Source organism: Phaethon aethereus (genome assembly GCF_964289735.1).
Source record: "Phaethon aethereus genome assembly, chromosome: 6".
NCBI lineage: Eukaryota > Metazoa > Chordata > Aves > Phaethontiformes > Phaethontidae > Phaethon > Phaethon aethereus.
Genome location: NC_138580.1, coordinates 30,643,499 through 30,665,710, shown reverse-complemented (window position 1 = coordinate 30,665,710; position 22,212 = coordinate 30,643,499). Strand labels below are relative to the sequence as shown.

At 37.2% G+C, this 22,212-nt stretch overlaps 1 protein-coding gene across 1 annotated transcript; it reads right to left on the bottom strand.

Annotated features, from left to right (window-relative positions):
- Positions 1–30: 30 nt before the first annotated feature.
- TRAK2 (trafficking kinesin protein 2) lies at positions 31–18,502 on the bottom strand (the record flags this gene model as incomplete). Its single annotated transcript, XM_082001208.1, has 16 exons — positions 31–709; positions 1,329–1,428; positions 1,648–1,923; positions 2,262–2,560; positions 2,698–2,901; positions 3,599–3,678; positions 4,641–4,778; positions 5,420–5,494; positions 5,696–5,826; positions 7,563–7,641; positions 9,462–9,671; positions 10,911–11,027; positions 11,681–11,751; positions 12,535–12,588; positions 16,366–16,560; positions 18,466–18,502. The coding sequence occupies 16 exons, from the start codon at positions 18,500–18,502 to the stop codon at positions 31–33; spliced, it is 2,745 nt and encodes a 914-aa protein (XP_081857334.1).
- Positions 18,503–22,212: the final 3,710 nt, after the last annotated feature.

Sequence of the window (22,212 nt, the reverse complement as noted above, 5' to 3'; positions counted from 1 at the left end):
ATGCTAGAAGTCAACCATTTTTCAGATCAGTCAGTCCTCCTTTAGGATATCCATTTTTGATGACTGTGTGCAAACTGGAGCTCCCAATGCTCCAATCATGGCTGGAAGACTCTGGTTTCTTCTCAGTCCTGCCATTAAGTTGCTACCTGCATTTAAAAACACAGCAGAGTCCTGCCTCCGCAAGGTAACCTCTGGCCGCTGACTCTTCCTGTGGCCCTGTGTCTCAGGGGGCTTGACCACCCTGGCAATACCAAGCCTCTTCAGTCTGTCTACTAGGTTCATCTTCAGCTGGCCTATATCTGGAGCATTACGGGAGGGCTTTAGGCCATACATCTCTTGCAAGAATGTTTCTGCTGGTCGAGAAGCCAGGAAATTTTCCGAGTGATGCACTCGAGGCTCAAACAGTGGAGGGGAAGGACAAGGTGAACGCAAAGGAGAATTTGGTGGAGTAGAAGGAATGGGGAGAGTTCGAGGGGGCTGTAGCAAAGGCAGTTTTTCTAATACGGGGCTATCGTAAACCTTGGCAGAGATGCCTCGTTCTTGCAAAAGTTTAGCCAGACTGCTCGTGCTGCTGAAGGTAGTAGTTGAATCTCTTCTGTTGGTGAGAAATTCTCCAATACTGAGCCTGTAAGACATGGCTGGAGTGCTGATTACTGGGTTTCCAATACTGCTGCCAGTATTTCCAAATGAAAATGGGGCACTTATGGAGCTGAAATAAAATAAAAATGAAAGAGAGAAGATGCATAGATTAAACATCTTTATACCTGCTCTCTGCTTGCCTTTTAGTATACAGAAGGATCGATAACAAGTAAATTGCTGCTATTCGCTGTGACAATTTCAGCTTTAGTAGATTCAGAATTATTGTTCCACAAACTATTTAGAAAATACTAGGTTGACAGAGAGGTTTTGGTGCAAGTACCAATGAATTTACCTTCTGTGGTCACCTATACTGTATTAGATAGAATATCAACACAGACATCCAGTAATAACTTAGTTTTAAAAAAAAATGACACAATTGGAAAAAAAAGTTATGGTAGGTTTTGGTTTGTTGTTTTGTTTGTTTTTGTTTTTTTACAATAGGTATACGATACAAGGCATTTGCTATTTAAGAGTATAAACTCACTTCCTTTAAGTTACCTAACCCGTTTTAACTTTCACTCTAGAGAATTTCAAGTTTCCCCTTTATAATTACAACTACTAGTATAAGTAACATATGATGTGTTGCCTAGCTGCCTTGGCATTTTTTAAAACTGGTCCATATATCAGAAGCCAGAAAGCAACTGTTTAATCCTATGCAGCAACATTTAGGATGCCAGCAGTCATCATACCTGGGAGTAACTTGAGTGACATCAGATGGGTGAAGGATCCTACAGGTAGTAAAGGTAAACGTGGAATTTGTGGAAGACAAACACTTCCCTGGATTTGAGGCTGCAACGTGGAGAATTTACATTCATTGAGGGTCAAAATAAAGAGAGGTAAGGACTAATCAAAGCAAAGTTTAAGATAATGTTATTATCACTGCTAATTTTAAGTAAAGAACAAAGACAGTAAAGACAACATTGTCGCAAGGTCAAATACTTTCCACCGAGAAAAAGACACCGTCAAAAAAAAAAAAAAAGAGGAAAAAACACTAACCATGCCTCTTACCAGTGAGTGGTACTGCCGATGAAGTAATAGGTGGCAGGAAAATCCCTGCCATGGGCTTTGCCACTGTACATTTCTTTTCCTCCGGGAAGGACTGTTTCACTTTAAATGTTATACCTCCACCTTCTTCCTCATCATCCTCCTCCAAGTCAGAGATGTGGTACACAGTATCATCAGACAGAGGGGTAAAACCTTTTGTAACAACACCTGGTCGTGGATCAAGAATGGTGCCTAGGTTGGGTCGAGCAAGTTGCTGCCAGTGAAAAAGGGTCTGAGATCCTGGTGGGACAAAGAGAGGAGTCTCAGAGAGACATTACCTACTATTGTACTGAGTTACAAGAATTCATGATCAAAACTCCAGCCAACTGGTGCTGACACTGTGATACACATGTCACACTTGGATGGCAATGTCAAGAAAAAGCCTAACACTTAGCACCACATCAGAAAGCCAAGTAGAAAGTGATACTGATGAGCTACTTGGCATGTAGCCTACCAAATACTACTACTTCCTCTTACTGCATATCATACCTAGCTATACACACACCACCGATGATTTAATTGGCAAATTAATGTAAAATCCTTTTCTGCTGATCAGAGAAGGAAGATCATCCGCTTACCTTCAATGGGTTTGACAATTTGCAATTTTTCTGGTAGGAGGACACGGAGATTACCAGAGCTGGCAGAGAGATCAGTGAATTCTGAGTTTGTACCCAGGGAAAAATGGCTTTCTGTTGGTGTCCTACAGCCACTAGCCCCTTCTTTCTGTTCAGCCAGCATATGCATTTTTCGCTCCCATTCCTCCTCAAAGAACTGCTTCTCACTCAGGTAGTTCTGGTGACGGAGGGAGAGCCTGTGCAGAGCTGTGACTAAGTCATTGTCTCCAGGGGTTCCCTGCTGGTCAGGATTATGAATGTCTCTGTGAGAAACATCAAATAATAATAGATATTAAGGCCATTAAATTAACTATTCCTTTCTTACACAACAGAGGTCCAGTCTGGATTTAGTTTTGAATCGGTTCATTTAGAAAGAATATTAACAGGCAGCGTTTCCTACTTCAAATTCTTCTCAGGGCTGCTCCTCTGGGTCATCCATGTGTGGCTCTCCAACTGGTGTACACCAGACTGGAAGGGCTTTGCTGTCATAACAACACTTGACCGATTAGATCCAGGGATTGGCAATGGGGCAGGAAAGGAAGAGGAGCGGCCACGAGTGACATTAGCAACCTTGACAGTGTCAAATACTCGTTTCTGTTGACCCCTGCAGAAAAGACAAGCAAACAAACATGGTTTTCAGAAGGATTTTGAAAAAGATATAATAAAGAAAAAGCTCTGAACAACATACTTTGAAAAGTCTGCAGAGAGCTGACTAAAAAGATTTAAGTCTAGAAAAACAGGATTGCCTAAGACACTCATGTTTTCAGTAGTACTACTCTTTTAAATATCAGAATTACCACTTACTTCGACCTGAAAGACCTGAACCTCTATTGATAACCACCTGAGAACATCCAGGAGCATATATTTTGTTTATTTAATTTATATATGCTTTCAGAAACATGTATTTAATTTATTACTTCTTGCTCAGGAACAGGTCTTCAGGGCTTTGGAAACTGTTATCAGTCTTTCAGCTATAATTTAATTTGCCTGAGAATTTTTCTATAAGCATTAAAAGGGATAAAACTAGTGCTGTGCATCAGAGAATTTGCATCAAAAATCTCACAAATTAAAGAGTGAAATAATATCCTTTTAGCAAATTCCCAACTTCCTCATAGAATCAAGTAAGAATAGTAGGTTTCAAAGTTGAAAAGATTACCAAGTAATAAAAGCTTTTTTTATTAACTTACACAGAAAAATTATTATAGAGGGAACTTTCACATTTATAGTTTTCCAGAAATCACTTTCACCTTACAGGCATGTGGAAAAATATCAAGATAGTACATAGAGATCTGAAAACGTACTTGTGCTTGGAGAGAACAGATTCATCACCCTGACTCAATTCCTTCCGCATTGTCCCTTCAATTTCTGCTGCAAGGGAATCCTAGAGAAAAATGGAAACCAGAAGAGTTGACAAATTAGATTCAAGTTTTCCTCCTAACAATCTTAGCAGAAAACATCTCTAAAAAAATACTCAAAAAATATTAATTTGTTTCCCCAGTATCAGTATGTTTCGCACAATGCCTTTGGTCACTAAATGTGGGGCCGGGGGGGGCAGTCTTCCACCATAACTACACCTATGTATAACTAGTATGGGTTCAGTTTTCATTAGCAACATCTGCTTTTTCTTGGTCCTCTTTATGTTGGTTTCTTAAGTCAAGCTACAATTTTAAGAGCACTTCTTACAATGCCAAACACATACATGAGGGATTCTGTATACAAAGAACAACCAACCAAAACCTGACAAAATCCTAGCACAGCCCAGAAATTTTTGAGAGTACAGTGATCAGAATCTACCTGACACTAATAAGAAGAGGAAAATAAATGCCTTTAACCCTTTTCCATTGGTTTAGCCATCTCTGGCAATTAGTCTGAGGTCATGCATTTCTGACAATGCTTAAAATTGAATCTCACAAGATAAGGACATAAAATTACATCATAAACTATGTAAAGGAAGAAAAACTCTTTGAGCTCTTGAAAAGATGCTTTGTTTCTTAAAGAAACACTGTCAAATTATAACATTCACATCAACATTAAACAATATACTAGCACAACTGAGCTCTAGCTGTAGAACATGCCAATTCCTGTACTTAAGAGAAAAGGCATATAAAAAGGAAAAAGAATTTTAGTATCACAATATAGCAAGTTAATGATTAGCTTCCTAATACATAAAATTCTCAAAAGTGTACACATTAAAGAATTGAAAAAGCATCAGATCAGTTCCTTTGCCTACTACAAAATAGTTTCTGCTGCAGCTCCTGTAACGGCTGTTTTGCTCATATAGTTGTATGCTACTACAGGCCATATGAGCCAGTAGGTGTATGTCACCCTAGAGGTATTTATTACCACAGGAAACACTCCACATGACTTGGGGTGGCAGAGACAAGAAACAGAGCTGGCTCTGCTGCGCAGCAACTTCACTTCTTCTTGTGATTCATGCAACATCCCTAGACACTCTGCATTCCGATCTTGCAACTCATGTAGCTGAAAGAGAAGAGGCTATCATGTGATACCAGTAAGCTTCAAAGGCAGAGTGAAACTGAATTAACTCCTACAGAAACCTGTATCGACTAACTCAACACCACTATTTTTCCAATTGCACGGCACATGCCAACATCTGGCATGGACCATGGTCAGCACAGCCCCTGCACCAATGCTAGCAGTGAAGCATGAAGTCCAAACTAAGACTCGAAAGAGGAAAAAGTATGATAAAATTCAAAGGAAAATACGTCAAAAAACTCTGCAAATACAGTAATTGCTGATGCAAAAGAAGCAAAAAAGAGAACTTCCTTAAAATGTAATGAGCTACAGTATTGTTGATATAATCAGTAATATTCACACTAAAACACTCTTTTTCTTCTAACCATTACGAACAGTAAGACCTGTCTGCTTGAAACACCTTCCTTGCCTTTCGTATTCCTGTGGACTACAAAAATATTTGTGTAGACTTAAATAAAAGCAATCATTCTTTTCCTACAATCATATTACTCCAACCACAATGAAAAATGAAAAGCCCTACATAATTAAAACGCAATAGTACCCATTCTCTCAAGTCTTCTTTCTCTTGTATTCTAGTCTAAACATTTATCTGAATGTGTGTGTATATATATATAAGCCTTAAGTACCTCTGCTGTCAGTTGTCTCTGAGCATCTTTGGAAGCTTGTAAGTGAAGTTTCAGCTCCTCCTTTTCAATCACATGCTGAAAACATAAAAAGGTGCTCATCATTTTCTCAGCCGATTTCCCTGACAGTTGATCCTCTGCCATATCAAACAGCCACTCTCTTGCAGGGTAACCCCCTAGCTTGCAAGTCAATATTTACGTGCTCTAAGCACTGACCTGCGCATATGCGCGCATGCACGCATGCACACACACGTACACTCTTCATCAGCATTCCCTTACTTCTTTGAGCTTATGTTGAAGATCAACAATCTGAGACAAGAGGGATGAGATCTCTTCCTGGTAGCGAACCAACTCCTCACTCTTCTCTGATAACTCCTCTGTTATTCTGGAAATTTGAGCATTTGTTTGCCCTACAAAACATAAAAGGAACTTAGTAGAGAGCTCTTCCCAACACATGACAAAAAAACAAACCCAATGCAAACACCAGAAAAGATCAGTGAAAGTCAACAACGATCTCCAAAATGACCAATACTCTTAGGAAATCAATTCATAGTACATAAGAGTAAGTGCCTTAGAACATCCATAAGGAAAAAGATAAAGAGAAATGGTGGGGAGGAGGCAGAAGACAGAGAGAGTTAACTTCAAATGCAGGTGTAACATATCAAGAGCTAAGGATGCAGAACCTGAAATAAATATCACAGGAATGTGAAATGACCATAATAAAACCCAAGGTAAGCTGCTATAAATGACTTCAAATGACATACTGGCTCATGACCAAGGCCAGACTTGGAATACGATGAAGAAGTCAGGCTCTGAATTGACCTTGTTATTAACTACCGTTCCCTTAAGCAAAGGCATTTTGTCAGACCTTGTCAAGCGTAACATACACCTATTCAGCTCTTGATTCTGGTCACTATCTATTCCCCAAAGACCCAGTACAAACAATTCCCAGTTTCTTTTTTTTCATTGAGCAATCACTTCATCAAGTGAGATGACAAAGCAACTCAGCAGTTAGTATTGCTTGTATACTTGCCCTAAAAGCATAGCAAAGTCATAATAAAGTCTGATCAATCTTGCATAAAGGTCACACTACAAATTTAGTTGTTATTGTACCTCATAGATTTACTGCAGAACAAGGTCCTGCCCATGGGCCTGTGGACATTTAAGCTCACAGTCAGATACCTTTTCCCTGAAGACACAAATTTTAAAGCTGTAGACTAGATGTCTTTTGGGAGAAGATTCTTTCTCTGAGTCTATATTTGTCCAATTCTGTAGCACAACAGAACTCACAGCCATTCTCATTGAAGGAAAAAATAAGAAAGCTTGTATGAAAAAACTTCTATTTGCAAAGGATATACATTTTCTCTGAGGGAATCAAGTAAATTAACAACTAACTATGTATCAGTTCATAGTATTTTATGGTCATCTGGAACAAGAAAAACTAAGCAGCAACTCAGTCTTCTTTATGGTGGTTGTATAGGGAAAAAAAATCTTAAAATATAAGCTTAAGGTTATTACGCACAAAGGAAGTAGCACACATCAAATGACTACACATAAAAAATTGTACCACCGGGTTACACAATCGTCACACACAAAAAGGATTGTTCCTTATTGTTTCAGAATACTTACATGCATTTGTGTAAGAGCAGCTGCAATTCTTTGCAAATAATTAGTCCCCAAAGGAAATACGGACAACTGTTCTAGACAAATTAAAGCCCTTGCCAATTTAAATGCTTTGGTTTACAAAATACATTTTTAAAATAAACTAACAATTTCATAAATATATAGTAGTTTAGAATGAGCATTTAAGAGTCTATGCACTGATACATTTCAATGAATACTCTACACAAGAAATATATTTTGTTGACCTTCCAGTGTCTGTAAGCTTCAGTTTAGGAGGTTTATGACCATTAGATTTTGTGTTCATTTTCTGTCTCTAAACACAGTACACACACCTGAAGTCAATCGCCAGAGTGAAACTTGATGAAATACAGAAACAATTTTGCACTTGGGTAAAGAGCAAGGATTGAATAATTGCCATAAATTACTGAAGCTCGTTTTCGGATTCAGGGACTAGTAAGAAGGTGCAGGCACTAGGTATTTCAAATGCCATTTTGCCATTGCAAGATACAGCCTGGATACTCACGGAGCTCTTTGACACAGTCATTGACCAGCTGCTGCTCCTTCTCTTCATATGTAATGGTTTCAGTCTTCAGATGGCAAGCCTTTAAGAAAAATATTGGTATCCCAGTTTCAGTTTATCTATATATTAATGTTAGAAATTTTTATTTCTGAAATTCTTGCAACTGAGGAGTATCCTCTCTATAATTTCTATGCATCTGGCCAGACTTCTTAAACGTTTTTTCCACCATAATCTGTTTCCCTGAATTGTATAGGTCTTTCGAGTGAAAGATACGCAGACACTTGAACAAAACCTGATTGCTCTCGTGCCTCTAATAAAAAATTGTTGCAAAAATATGTGATTTGGTAGGGAAAGTAAACCAACACAGTAATCAGAACTAAAGCAATCGAATTTGCTTCAGAACTTCTTAAGGAAAAAAATCTTTAAAACTGAATTATGTGAGCCAAATCTTTTATGGCACTGAAAAGCTCTCAGTAGAACAGCTTTTCTCCATATTCCCCAACTAGTCTATTTAGACTGCAAATTTTCTGGGCCAGAGACCAAGTACCACAGCAGGTCTAAACAACATCAAGCACACTATATTCCCACTTCCTTTTCAATGATGAGGACGATATTATTAAACTTTGCACATGTAAGTCTTCTATATTTGGGACTGTTTGCTAGTAAGTGACTCGCCACAAAACATAGTAAATGGGTTTAAAGATTATCCAAGCAAGTAGAAGTACAGCTACATGAGTGTGGACAAACACACTTCTTTACATAATGCTGCCACGTGAAAATTAAAAAAAAAGGCAAATAGAGGCTCAATATGATTGAGGCTATTTCGAGTCAGTGAAGGTTATGTTATATCACAGAGTGACAGCAGTCTCTTGAACTCCATATTTTCACACTAAGGTAGACTAAATTAATCCCTGGTCTGTAAAGTTCTGTAATCATATACAGGGTTAGGAGCATAATAAAAGCAGTCTGGTTGTCTCCTCCAGCACCACTAAGCTATCCATTTGGTCTTAGCAAATTTTTGGAAGGATATGCATCTTGGGCTGAATATTTTGGAGACAACAAGGGGAAAAGTGTATCTTGTTCACATTAAAGGAATTTAGTCTCTGTTGTAGTGTTGTAACAAGCTTATATTAGGAAAGGCTCACAAAAAAACAAACAAACAAAAAAACAAACCAAGAAAGCCACACACCCCAAATAAATTTAAAAAACGCCTTTCTTACAAACACCACCCCCCTTTTTGTAAAAAACAACAAACCCCCCCACTTTTAGCCAGTTTCCTATTTTACAAGTTCCACTCTCCACCTCTGAAGAAGAGGCACTGCGTCTGTAGATTCTGATTCTTGTAACCTTTGCTGTTGATTCCATGACTTTTATAGCCATTTATTTTTTCTGGCCATTTAGTCTCTATCCTTGTAATGGTACAGTGCCTAGATTCATGTTTATACATAAGACAGACCAATTAAAATACAGAGACTACTCACATAGTCAAAACTAAGTGTGTCTTTAAAAGAATTTGAATAGAATCTTATCAACTCTTAATATTGAACATAGGCTGACAAAGATGTAATGTCAATGCAACTGAATACTACTACTAATTGCAGTCAGGTTTGTATCAAAACAGATCACACAAACTTGGGGGCCTGATGGGTGCTTACATTTGTTCCCACATTCTTTCACATACCATAAAGTGAGAAAGGACTACTAGAAGACTCTGGAGATAATGAAGAGTAGTGAAGGAACAGAAGGATGTCAGTAGTGGAGGGAAAGTGTTTGGGTACGATTTTAATACAGCAATACAAAATAGTCATGTGAATCAAGCAAAACCCAAATGCTGGGGTTTTTTAACCATCCTGATTTATTTCATACTCAGCATATGTGATATACACTGTAAGTCAGATATACCTTCGATCGGAGAGCAAGGTTCTCCTCTTCTAGCTCCCTGAGTTTATCTTGCAAAACATCCAACTGCAACAGATCGTGTGATACATTGAAAGACTCATGGAAACGAAGTGGTGTGGAACAGCTGGAATCTGTTTCACTCTCCTCAGAAGCAATCGAAACAATACGAAGCAGGTCATCTTTCTTTGACAGTTCATGCTGCAGCTGGTTAACCTATGACAAAAGAAGATCACCAGCTTGTGAATTATACTTTAGCTATACAGTATTACAGAGCATTACTTACACAGCCTCTTGGAACATCACTGCTCCAGTCTAAAATGAGATTAAAAAATAGCTCACAAGTCATGATTGATTTATATTTAAACATAAGATTCAGGCTCTATTTCTTTTATAGAAAGCTCACAAAAATAGTAATTTTAACACTGTAAGGGAGACTGAAAACTCAAGATAGCATAAGAATGGACTACTTTTTTAATAGTTTACTTCAAAATAATTTTCCAGCTGCTTTGATACATGTTTACATTTTGACATGATATCATTTTGATTGTGATCATTTTTCTGAACTGTAGCCTCCTGGAAAAAAGACTGATAGACATCTATTCATATGTGTAGACTGGTCCCCCCCAGTCTATACATTAAATGAACTGCAGGACAAATAAAAACGAAAGAAGAGACAGATCTCAGTCAGATAAATTCTCTTTTGCTTATCTACATTTTTATATGAATACATGTTTATGTTGTCCTACAGTTAATTATGAGTATGTATTTATTACCAGCTTGTTTTATATAAGCAGCTGAATCCATTTCACTGTAACAGACTACATTGGTTGACCTTAGGGTTAAAAAACTTGGGATACTCTATAGGTTGTCAACTATTTAATTCCTTTTTAAGAACGAACAACGAAAAAAAGATTAGATCAAGAATCTGTGCTTAAAGGAATAGATGGAGTGAAGATCTGAGCAGAATTCATTTTTCATTACATTTAACTCTTTTTTAAAATTTTTTTACTTTTTCAATTTTTAAGTGTAAGCACCCCATTAAGCCAGCTCATTTTCTGGCTGTTTCCTCAGCTGTGAAGTTGTTATGTAGCAGGTTATATCAGATACCAACTACTTATTTTGACTTAGATTATTAGATTTTTAGTTTAATGGCAGGATATCACACTGATGGTCAAAACAAACACTTTGAAAATGCAATCCTGCTGTAGATACATCGTAGTAATACCCAATGTTCTCATAATTTCTCAGTAATTACAATATGCAGTCTTTATAGTCAATTATTGGATTGAGAAAGCTGACTGAACTATGACAAGTAGGAGAACGACTTCTGAGTATAATTCTGTAGTTTGAGAGCAGCAATCACCTGCTTTCACAATGAAAGAATATATTTCTATTAATCCTCTCCCCGTCATCATAAAAAGAAAAAAAGAAGAAAAAAAAAAAATCACTCACTCGATCTAGAGTTTGTCCTAACTGTTCTTCTAGTGCTTCATTCTGTTCCGTCAACAGATGGTTTCGCTTAAGGAGGGCTTGTCCAATTCGAGCTGCCAGTTCCAGGTCCCGATCCTTCTGCTCACAAAATGAGAACAAATATCTAAACCTTATCTGATCAAAAGAAAATTCAGAGTAGTTTTAGATTTTCCTAGCTGTTGTTTGATGCATCACCACTGAGATCCCCCGACACTCTCAAAGGGATCAACATTGTTAGATGCTTCATATTTTGGATCTTGAACACATCTGTAACTGTGTTTCTTCATATAGCACATTTCTTGACATACCATATTCTCTTCCACAGTCATTTGCAGTAACAGGGGGCGAGGAAGGCACCAAACCTGGGGACAGTTTTGGGATTTGTGCCGAGTACTGGAGAGGTTATATGGGCTCTGTTGCATCATACAAAGAAGCCACATATACTTAGGCTTGTGGTCCTTCAAGTGACGCTTTGTCCAGAACTTGAATAGTGATAAGAGGGTAGAAAAAAGGAAAAACAGGAAAGCAGAAAAAAGCTGTTTCTTATGCCTCACTGGCTCCATGGGTGCCCATAGTTTTGCTAAATTTTGTTTCTGAGCCAGTGCAACCCAATGGGCAGCTTCTTATTACCCTTGTGTTTGATAAGCAGCTTCTGAAGATAACTGAAACAAAATTTCCAGTAGCTGAATAAAACCCTTCCTCAAATACATGCTTTTAAATATATTAACATAGCATTACACAGACGAGCATACCTCAGCTAACAGATGTTTGACCATGTCAGCATCGCTGTAAGTTTTCTGCTCCACATGATCTGTGCCAAGAACTGAGAAGAGAAAAAAAGATGCTTACTGAAGTAAGCAGCTTAAGTACAAGACGACTGCTGGGAAGGGAGAGCACTAAAACTCAGAGGATGTTGTTTAGATACAAATGCAGTACTTAGCTGATGAAACTAGCAGAAGCTATGAAAATGCATCTTCAGAAATATGAAACAACACTTATTTGGGAAACTGATACAATGAGATACTGAACATTTACTGCTTTCAGCAATATTAGCTAAAACTTGAGGTGCTCACACATCCTTCAAATCTAGAAAAAGGAGAAAAATCTTTTAAGATCAACTTTTTGAATACAGCTAAGCTATTAAATCATCCAGCCTGCTGGGGAGAGAGGGAAAGGTACACTGGAGCATATCCAAATATAGCTGAACACACCTGCAGACTTTACCCTTCAGACAAAATTCCCATTAGTGTGTGTCTATACACAAGAAGTATGGAGACCCCAGAAACTAGTAATGAAAATGTATTTATTAAGTGCTTGATCATCTTAGAGTTAAAAAGAAATGGGATAATGTATGTCTGCAATTTAGATGTAGCAGTAAATCCTATCTTACTGATTGGGTGACTTTGACGTTTGAAGAGTTTGTAAAACTATTAAAAAACTGAGAACAAGTAGGATTTGAAAAACAGGACTGAGTCAAGAGTAAAAAAAGCATGAAGAATTTGCAAAAACTCTGAACAAAACACAGTGCTAAAACACAAAGCACTGGTCTGCTCTAGTTCTTGTCCTGACAAATAGAAGATGCTATCAAAGAAGAAATCTTAATTACCTTGAGCAAATTTGTGAGATCCAGACAAGGAGGAGGAAGGAAGATCAATAAGAGCTGGAGTGACAGAAAATGAAAGATACAGGGGGAAAAAAAGAACAAAGAGGAGAAAGAATTAAAATGTAAGGAAATAGGTGATTTATTTGCATGCACCCACCACCACCAAAAAAAAAAAAAAAATCAATGCATGTGCAATCATACTTTTTACACTACTAAAACTTTCTTAGAACTTTTAAATGTTTTACTAAAAGATCTACTAAAAGTTCTACTAAAACTTTCTTAGAACTTTAAAAAAAACCATTTAAATATGATTCCCTTCAGAAGCAGAATTATACATCTCGCAGGTGATGGATGTTCGTGCTTGTCCCAGTTCAACAGATATTTGCTGGTTTTGCTTTATGGAATCAGGATCATGAAAGTAAAGAAGGCAGCAATACAAATTTAACAAATCTAGAAGTATCTGCTTCAACTGAAGGTCTAAGTTAACCTGTTTTGAAACTAATTCCATCATCACTGCACTGCAAAATGAGATTACTATAGATTTGGTCTAAATCTATTTCTGAAGATTTCCTTGACTCTTCTACCTTGTTTAAGTCCGACTCATACACTGAATACATAGTGGTATTGGTTCTCAGTTTTTTTCTTTTTTTCTTGTTGAGGACAGCACACTTAGTTATGAGATCATGAAGTGCCAAGCTGAAGTGCACACTAACTTCATTTACATATGCTGTATAACATATGTATGTCCTTTACATACATAATGTCAATAATTAATCTTTTAAAACATAATAGTAAGCCTGTGGTAGGAACAAAACCAAGTTGCATTTTAGTATCAAAGACACTTTCTTGCAGTCTTGAAAGAACAGAAAGAACAATGTAGAAGAAAAAAGTTTACTGAAGTGTTTCTCTTAGAGCTTAACAGAAAAATAAATCAAACACTTTTTATCAAGTAAATCAGTAGGCATAAAAACCCAGCACATGCTGTTCAAATATTCAGGAGCTTTGAACTTACAGCAGTACCATTTACTAACTATTTCTAAGCAGGGCAAAACCAGAAACTCTTCGCAAAATTTAAAGTACCTTTGTATCAGTAACATAACATGCATTTGGGAGGTCAATTTTACCATACCGCTTGGTTGCTGATACTGGTTGCCAAGAGGGGACTCGAAACTCATCTGGCTTATGTACTATTTGGTAAATTCACTGCACATATATAAATAAGTTTCAGCCATTACAGGCAGAATATTATAGCCAGCTCTCCTGTGGTAACTGTTCCCACCATACGTTTTCAAGTTAAAAGTTTATATCCAGTGCTAAGTTACCTTAATAAAGATTTACACTAATTGCATACAAGGTTACTCAGGCAGGTAGGTTCCTAAAAATTAAACGCAAATATATTTGCTGATACATGAAATCACAGAACTAGCAGCCTTGAAACTTAGCTCTATATAACTTTTGTTATCTTCCCAGGATCAAAATTATACATAGTTTGTTACAATTCTCTCTTGTGAACACGCACATGCGCAATCTCTCCTCACTCACCTTGCCAAGTGAAAGCTGCAAGCAACTCTTCATTTTGGTTAACATTCTTGTTATGTTGTGTCATGTTCCTTTATTCACACATACAAAGTAATTATAAAGACAGAAGTTTTGTAATCCACAGTTTCTTACGCTACCACACTTGAAGCAGAACATATTCTTCCACCTCAGTGAAAACACTGCCAGTGGGAACTCAACTGGTCATTGGATAAACCTTCTAATATGGCAGCAGCCATAAAAAGGGGAGGAGCTCAAGTGCAATAACCATTTGGGGTTTTTTTGTTTTTTTGTTTTTTTACCTTGGATGTCAACTACAAATTCACTCAAACCATGAGTTTAGCATTCTTCTTAGGAAAAAGTCATAAAAATGTTTCCATACCTATACAGGGAGGGGGAGATACACACATAAAAAACCTAAGTTAAGCTTCAAGAGTATGATTGTTACATTTATTCCCAATTCCAGTCAGCAGAAAGAAAGATACAAATTTCACCTAACACGCTATTCAGCAATGACTATAACTAGATCTTGATTTATATCTGTATTTGTTCAGGACCTTCCCAGTATGTCCCTGTTAAGTTACTAGGCTCAAAAAAAGCTAATAAGATGACTACTACATTCAATCTCTTTGGACTGTTTCTAGGAGAAACATAAACTGTATTTATGTTGAGTTTATATGATTCAGCAGTTATGACAGTGCTCTTAAATGATAGAATTAGTTTTGTATGTTATGCCTAAGTGTCATCTTTTAACTTAACATCAGTCATTGTTACAGCTCATTTTTGAGAATGTCAAGAAAGCATTCTGTTCAAAACTCTCAACTGTTCAAAAAAAATCTCAGAAGCAGTTTACTATTTTCACAGGACACTTTCTAGAAGAAAGTTGTAAGAACTTCTCACTGGGTGAAAAACACCGCTTTCTGTAGTACCTTGGAAGCCAAATAATACGACTGCCTTCATTAAAACATTGTTGATAAAACCTCTCCCTCTCACCGCAGTTTGGAAACACAGGCTCACACTGACTGAAGGTCCTTCCCTCAGAGCTCTGTGCTTCAATCACACTGGAACCGCAGGTGTTGACCAGAGAGCTTCAGCAGAGCTACATTTGATGTAAAGTTCCTTCCAGCACTGACAAGACTCTGATCCCACCTCTTTATAATTAAAACTTAAAGGCAAGTACACACCCCATTGACTACACAACTGCTCCCAGTGAACTACAAAATCGTTCACTCAACTAAAAAATCATTTATGCTTGCAATATTGTTATCAGAAACAGCCCGAGCAATAAACATTAAGCAACTTTCCAAATACTTTCCGCAGTTAAAAACAGTTCTAAGCCTGCAAGTTCAACTGATAACAAGACTGCTTTAAATTGTCGAGTACTGCATTCTTGGAAAGTAGTACTTCAGTTTTACTTCTGCATTTGCTATACACCCTGAGTGGAGGCTTAAAGCACAAACAACAACAAAAAAATCCTTTCAGAGGCGGCATGTACAAGGAAGAGGCAATCATTACAGATTGTATATAAATACCAAGGTTGTACACAAATACCAAGTTCACTCTCCCAAGTGGTTTATTCCAATAGTTCCAACAGATGGAGGAAACACGACTGCCCCATTTCTCTAAAAGGACTACAATGCATTCTCCTCTTTCCACATGAAACACTTGAAACTACAGGGAAGTAAGTGTTCAGTTCTTTTGGCAGCCTTCTAAACATTTGATTTTTAACATATTACAGGTTTCTTCATGTGATCGGAAGCTGTCCATTTTCTTCCTTATTATCTGCTAGGTTTAAGGACAAGTTACTCAGTATTTTCAAAACTGGAAGGCAGCAATCAATGCTGATCTAGCACCCACCTATGTGGCATTCACACGATTTCTATCTCCAGAAGAAACCATTAACAGCATTTCAAAAGCAACACTGACACAAAACATGAGGGCAAACATCATCAGAAGAACCACATCATTAAAGTTCCTGAAAACAGAGCTGCTGCATACTCCATACCTCTCATATTACATCTAATCTAGCGCAATTCTAGGTTCCCATCTCTTTTCCACTATCATGTTCCCACTCTTATTTCTATGTGAAATCTAATGATCAAGCAGCTATGGGATGTGCTAGGTCAGCTCTTAGAATTGCAGTGCCAAACTACAAGCACTTCTCCTGAACTCAGCTTCTTCTTCCACCTGTCCCAGGTTTTCCAGATTTGAACACTTTATAATATTAATTTTATATTTACAGTTTTCTCTTCAGTAAGTAATTTTTTTTTTTTAAATCCTGGGCCCAGATATACTCACTCATGTAATGGAAGGGCTCCTCATCATGAACTGGAGAAGTGATTTCAGGAAGATGGCCATGGCAGGCAGGGGACCGAATCCAGTCTTGATTTTCATACAGATACAGAGAGTCCACTCGTAACTTGTAATCTGGCAACTGTTCTTCTAGCATGCTCACTAGCTCCACCTCAGGAAGGTCCTCACTGGAGCAGACATCTGAAAGTGAGTAAATGCCAGTAACAATACATTACTATTAAATATGACACATATTTAATATTGCTACAGTAGTATACATTCTATAGGCTATAAAATACTTTAATAACCTTCAGTAGATTTGAAAAGCATGATTCTGTACTGGACAAATTACCACTATACTTATTGAATCAATATTTGATTCACATTGTAGTATTTGTAAGTTTCTCATCCCCAGCTGACTCCACAACTTCCTGGAAAGGTGGTCTAGCCACGATTCTCTCATACTTCTTAAATATGATCACAGAATCATTAAGGTTGGAAAAGACCTTTAAGATCATCAAGTCCAACCATCAACCCAACACCACCATGCCCACTAAACCATGTCCCAAAGTGCCACGTCCACACGTTTTTTGAATACTTCCAGTGAGGGTGACTCCACCACCTCCCTGGGCAGCCTGTTCCAATGCTTGACCACTCTCTCAGTAAAGAAATTTCTCCTAATATCAAGATTAAAACCTCCCCGGCACAACTCAAGGCCATTTCTTCTCGTCCTATCACTCACTACCTGTTGGCCTTCTTGGCCACGTGGGCACACTGCTGGCTCATGTTCAGCCCGCTGTCAACAAGTACCCCCAAGTACGATGTATGTAATGAGCTTCAATTTCTATCTTTTCCTGTTCATTGAACTAAAACACAGACTTCTATTTTACCAGCTGTTGATTTCATAAGGTTTTATTGGCTTTAGCATAGTTACACTTCCCTTTTCTAAAGGAAATTCACATTTTTCTTCTTATTCTGTTTATCCTTTTGTTTGGTAACAAACATAGATGTAAATAACCTTAACGTAAGTACAAAAATTAACTGAACACTGCCTTGAAATCAGGGAATGAATATAAAATTCCATTATCATCCATACAGAATCACACTGAGAAACATGATACTCAAAATCCTGGAAAGGAAGTTTAGCTCTTCCTGTGTCATCGTCCCCCTTAATCTCTTCACAATTATTATTGAAAAAAAAAAAAAACCAACCAAACCATTAATTCTAAGTTGCTAAAATACTGCATATCTGTCCTGGTTTCAACTGGGATACAGTTAATTTTCTTCCTAGTAGCTGCTATAGTGCTGTGTTCTGTATTTAATATGAGAATAATGTTGGTAACACACTGATGTTTTAGTTGTTGCTAAGTAGTGTTTATACTTAGTCGAGGACTTCTCAGCTTCCCACGCTCTGCCAGTGAGGAGGTGCACAAGAAGCTGGGAGGGGCCACAGCCAGGCCAGCTGACCCAAACTGTCCAAAGGGATATTCCATACTGTATAACATCATGCTTAGTATATAAACTGAGGGGAGCTGGCCGAGGGGTGGTGACTGCAGCTCGGGAACTGGCTGGGCATCGGTCAGCAGGTGGTGAGCAATTGTGTTGTACATCACTTATTTTGGTTTTATTATCATCATCATCTCTTCCCTTGCTGTCCTATTAAACTGTTTTTATCTCAACCCACAAGTTTTACCTTTTTTTTTTTTTTTTTTTTTTTTTTTTTAATTCTCCTCCCTATCCCACTGGGGATGGGGGCGGAGTGAGCAAGCGGCTGTGTGGTGCTTAGATGCTGGCTGGGGTTAAACCATGACAATATCCAAGGTATACGATGATTACCTTTCCAACATTTCCACTAAAGATGAAGACTATCTTTAATATCTTTCCATGGAAAAAATGCCAATGTTGATTACTGACATGGAGAATTTTACAAACAACATTTTACAATGGAAGCTGATTTTACAAGCTAGTTAAGAGGACTCACCATTTTTGTTCGTTTGTAATATCAGATAAGCAATACAAAGAATGTGAATCTTAAGGCTGTCTTCAGGTTGGTGTTCTGTAACATTAGATACATTCAGAATTTGTAACAGTAATTCTTCAACTTACCAGAGATGCTCTCCAAGCCCCTGTGATCAAAATTCATGAGTCCTTTCTTCACAGTTCACTTCTTTGAAAATAGCATTCTGTAGTCAGATTGTGCACCATCCCTTTATTGCTTTCGTAGAAAGACGGCTTTGGTTTAGTGACAGAGTGAGAGCCATCAAGACAGTAACAAATCTGGCATCAACTCACTTCTGTAGACTGGTTCGTACTCCAGATCTATTGCCATCTTATGACATACTTATTTTGTCTGGGCTACTACTGATCAGTAGAAGTATCTATAGGATATTTCATGTAAGCTTCATGAGCTTCTCAGCTCAGCCATTACCTAGAAATGAAACAAAGAGAATGCGAAAGTTTAACAGATGTCACTTTTTCAAACAAGACAGGTAAATTAATGTGATTTCATCTCTTTCAGTCTGAGCTTCCTCCCTGTACTATAATAAAAAAAAAAGTAAACATTTTACTCCCCAGTTCACATATTACATGTAAAATGTAGCATTAAAAATATGTCTTTTCCCTGCAGACATAAAGTCAATGCTGAAGGCAAGGTGTTACCAATTATCTATTTGTCTCTACCATTCCTCCTCTTCCATATAATATTTAGTGTATCACAGGTTCATTTTTTTCATTCACTGAAATAAAGCATTTCCCTTTTACTCTAAAGGACAGCAGCTCCCACTAAACAGAAATTTTCTTCAGGCTGCTACATTTACTTAAAGCGATGGATTCTAAAGGCAGATTTTCAAAACCATCATTCTTAGCACTTTGATTGTTAAAAAAAAAGTTTTATAGGACTGTTTGCTTTAATCTCTTCTCCTTTAGAAGTCTGTTAATTAAAAACTGGATCTATCAGAAATTTACTTTGTAAATCATGACAAAATTTGTGTTTCCTCTTCACCAGGGACTCATTTAAACCAGAAATGAAACTACCATGACTAATTGAGATAACCTATCAGAACAGTTTAATAAAGCAGAAATTCCGCTGTTGCCTTGCCAAGACCGATCAGTCATCCTCCATGTAAAATACAAGAGTAGTCCTAGATGACAGAAAAATATAAAATGAAAGAGAACAAAGTCTCGTTTTCCCTCCTCCTACATTCAGTAAACACAAAATTCTCTTTAAATCTTACATTAATTTCAAATTTGCTCTTAACAGTTTCCCTAAGATCTCCCATCACCAAGCACAACAATCACAGGCTTGTCTCACTGACTGTAGCAACCTCCCATTTGACAAGATCAAAATGGACAGTGCAGGAGCGTTTTAAAGAAAGCCTAGCGCCTGCTAGGCTAGTTCATCTACTTATAGACTTTGGCAGGAGATCAAAAAAGAACTTCCTTCAGTTAAGGTCAGCTCATACTTGAGAGCAATATCTTCTTGCTTTGTCATTTATTTCTTTATCTAGGTACCTTATTTACCAGTTTCAATAATTATCTGTATTAGAAACTTATTAAAAACAGTAAGACTGAGATTTCAGAAACGTTTGCTATCTGAATGTATAGCTGCTTCTAACACTAGTTTGTGATTTTTTTCAAGAGGCTGTTTTTTAAATGGATTGCTGAAAAGCATTAACTACACACACACACAAATCTAAAACAACTCCATACAGCAGAAGATAACATTTAAGAAGAATGTTATAGATCTCCACAGCCAACATGATTTTATCTTGTAATAAAATGAGTCACTGTAGAGTGAGACAAAATTCAACTGCAGAGGACAGTTTCTTCACAACTCTGAATCTTTTTCCTTTGAGTTTTAATAATATAAAAATAAATGCTACCTCCTCTCAAGATTGGATTTAATCTCTCTTCTAGGCAGTGCAAAGCAGAGACACTATTTGTTGCAGGTCAATCTCAGTTCAGCCAAAGAGGGGGGGAAAAAAGACAAAGAAAAAAAAATTTGGCTCAAAGTTTTCTAGAGCATCAGGCCAACATCAAGATACTGAATTGAAAGGCAATCTCATTTGTAAAACCTTTAAGAAGTTTGCTAGATAAGCAAACACCATAAAAGTTAATGCTCACATTTCCAATGCTTCTCATAACTTTAGTGTGCCATGGGGCAACTTCTCTGGAAACTCAAGCAGTAAATGCACTGTGCAGTACCACCTTGAAAGCGACTCCATGACCCTTTTACTTTGCAGCTATAAAACTATTTACTTAGTGCAGATTCCTTCTGCAAGTTACAACTATAATTAAATATATTTGGATAAAACCCATAAAATTTACAACATGGCTTTAAAATACGTGACCATGCTATAACAAGATGGCCTAGACATTAAAATTACTAAATCACGCAGAAAGACATGTCCAAAACAGAAGCCAGAAAAACTTTCTCAGGTATTATTTTTAATCTTTATTTATAAAGATTATTTCCATTGTCAATTTACTATATTCACTCCACACAGATGTACTTCTTATCAGTTTTGTCTCCCTACTCCCTCATATGCCAATTTCCCATTGATGTTTTAGTCTTTTACAAATAAGTTAACTGAACATGGAAAAAACAAGGAGAATTCAAATACTGGAGAATGGCCTATATGCAGGAGTAGTGCTCTCAGAAGGCTTTCTTCAAAGAAGGCTCAAGAAAAATGGAAATATCAGACAACATTTTATATACATACATATCTATCTCAGTCTGTGTATTTCTGTGCTCTCAAAATTCAATTTTACTCCATGATGTGTGTTTCACATTTTGACTACCATGTGGCTTGAAACAGTAAGCTAAGAACAGGAGTACCTAGAGCATGCTTAAGAAAAAGACATCTTACAGAAGTGAGAACTAGTCCTAGGCCTTTTGCATCTGCCCCACAGAATCCAAGTTGCTCTGAGGTTTGCTAGATCATCTGTGCATGGGAAATGGAAAAGAAACTCAAAAAGAAAGGCAATGCTGGAGCCCATTCATACCAAGAAGTATTTTAAAGTGTGAAGGCTATGACTTATGACCCAAGCAACAGTCTTATTGTTCAGCAATGTTATAAGAAGACCTGACAAAACTCCCAATGAAAAACTGTACAGAAATAAAAGCATGACCAACAAAAAAATAGAAGGGGTGGAAAAACATTAAAAGTATTAAGAAAAATACACATCAATTGTCTACTAAATGGTAAGATATCATAGTGTATAAGTTAAAAAAAAAAAGAAAAAAAGAATAGGAACCACATATTCCATTAAAACACTGATATTTCAATGCGTGATTTGATCTTAGTAGCAGAGACGAAAATGAGTTCTCCTGACCACATGACAGAAGATTTTATTAATTTTTCCTTCAATGAGTCAGAATATCTCTGCCAAGATTAACTTGCAAAAGCAATACTGAGTAAAGCCTTAGAGAAGTTGAAATAACCATAAAACATTAAAAACTATTGTCTTTTCTTTGTAACTACCACTTTGAACGAGTCCAGACAGATGCAAAAAGACAATTTGTGCCATCATATTTCAGAATGTAATTCTGAAGACATTCTGCCACTAGAGAACTCTACTTCAAATCTGAATTATCAGAAAGGTGAGATGAGTTGCTTTTACAACTGGAAACTGTAGACAAACAAATGTATGTGTGCATACAAAGTTAAAAACATATCCAAAATATTGGCATCTATTTTGACAACATCCAAACTCAAACATAAATATCCTGTTATTCCTGCTCTTTTCCATTTGTTGAGAGCAGCTGATTCCTCACAAGCACTTTGAAAGACTAAACTAGATCTGCTCCTCTGTACAATTACAGGATGCAAAACATCAGGCCACAACTAATAC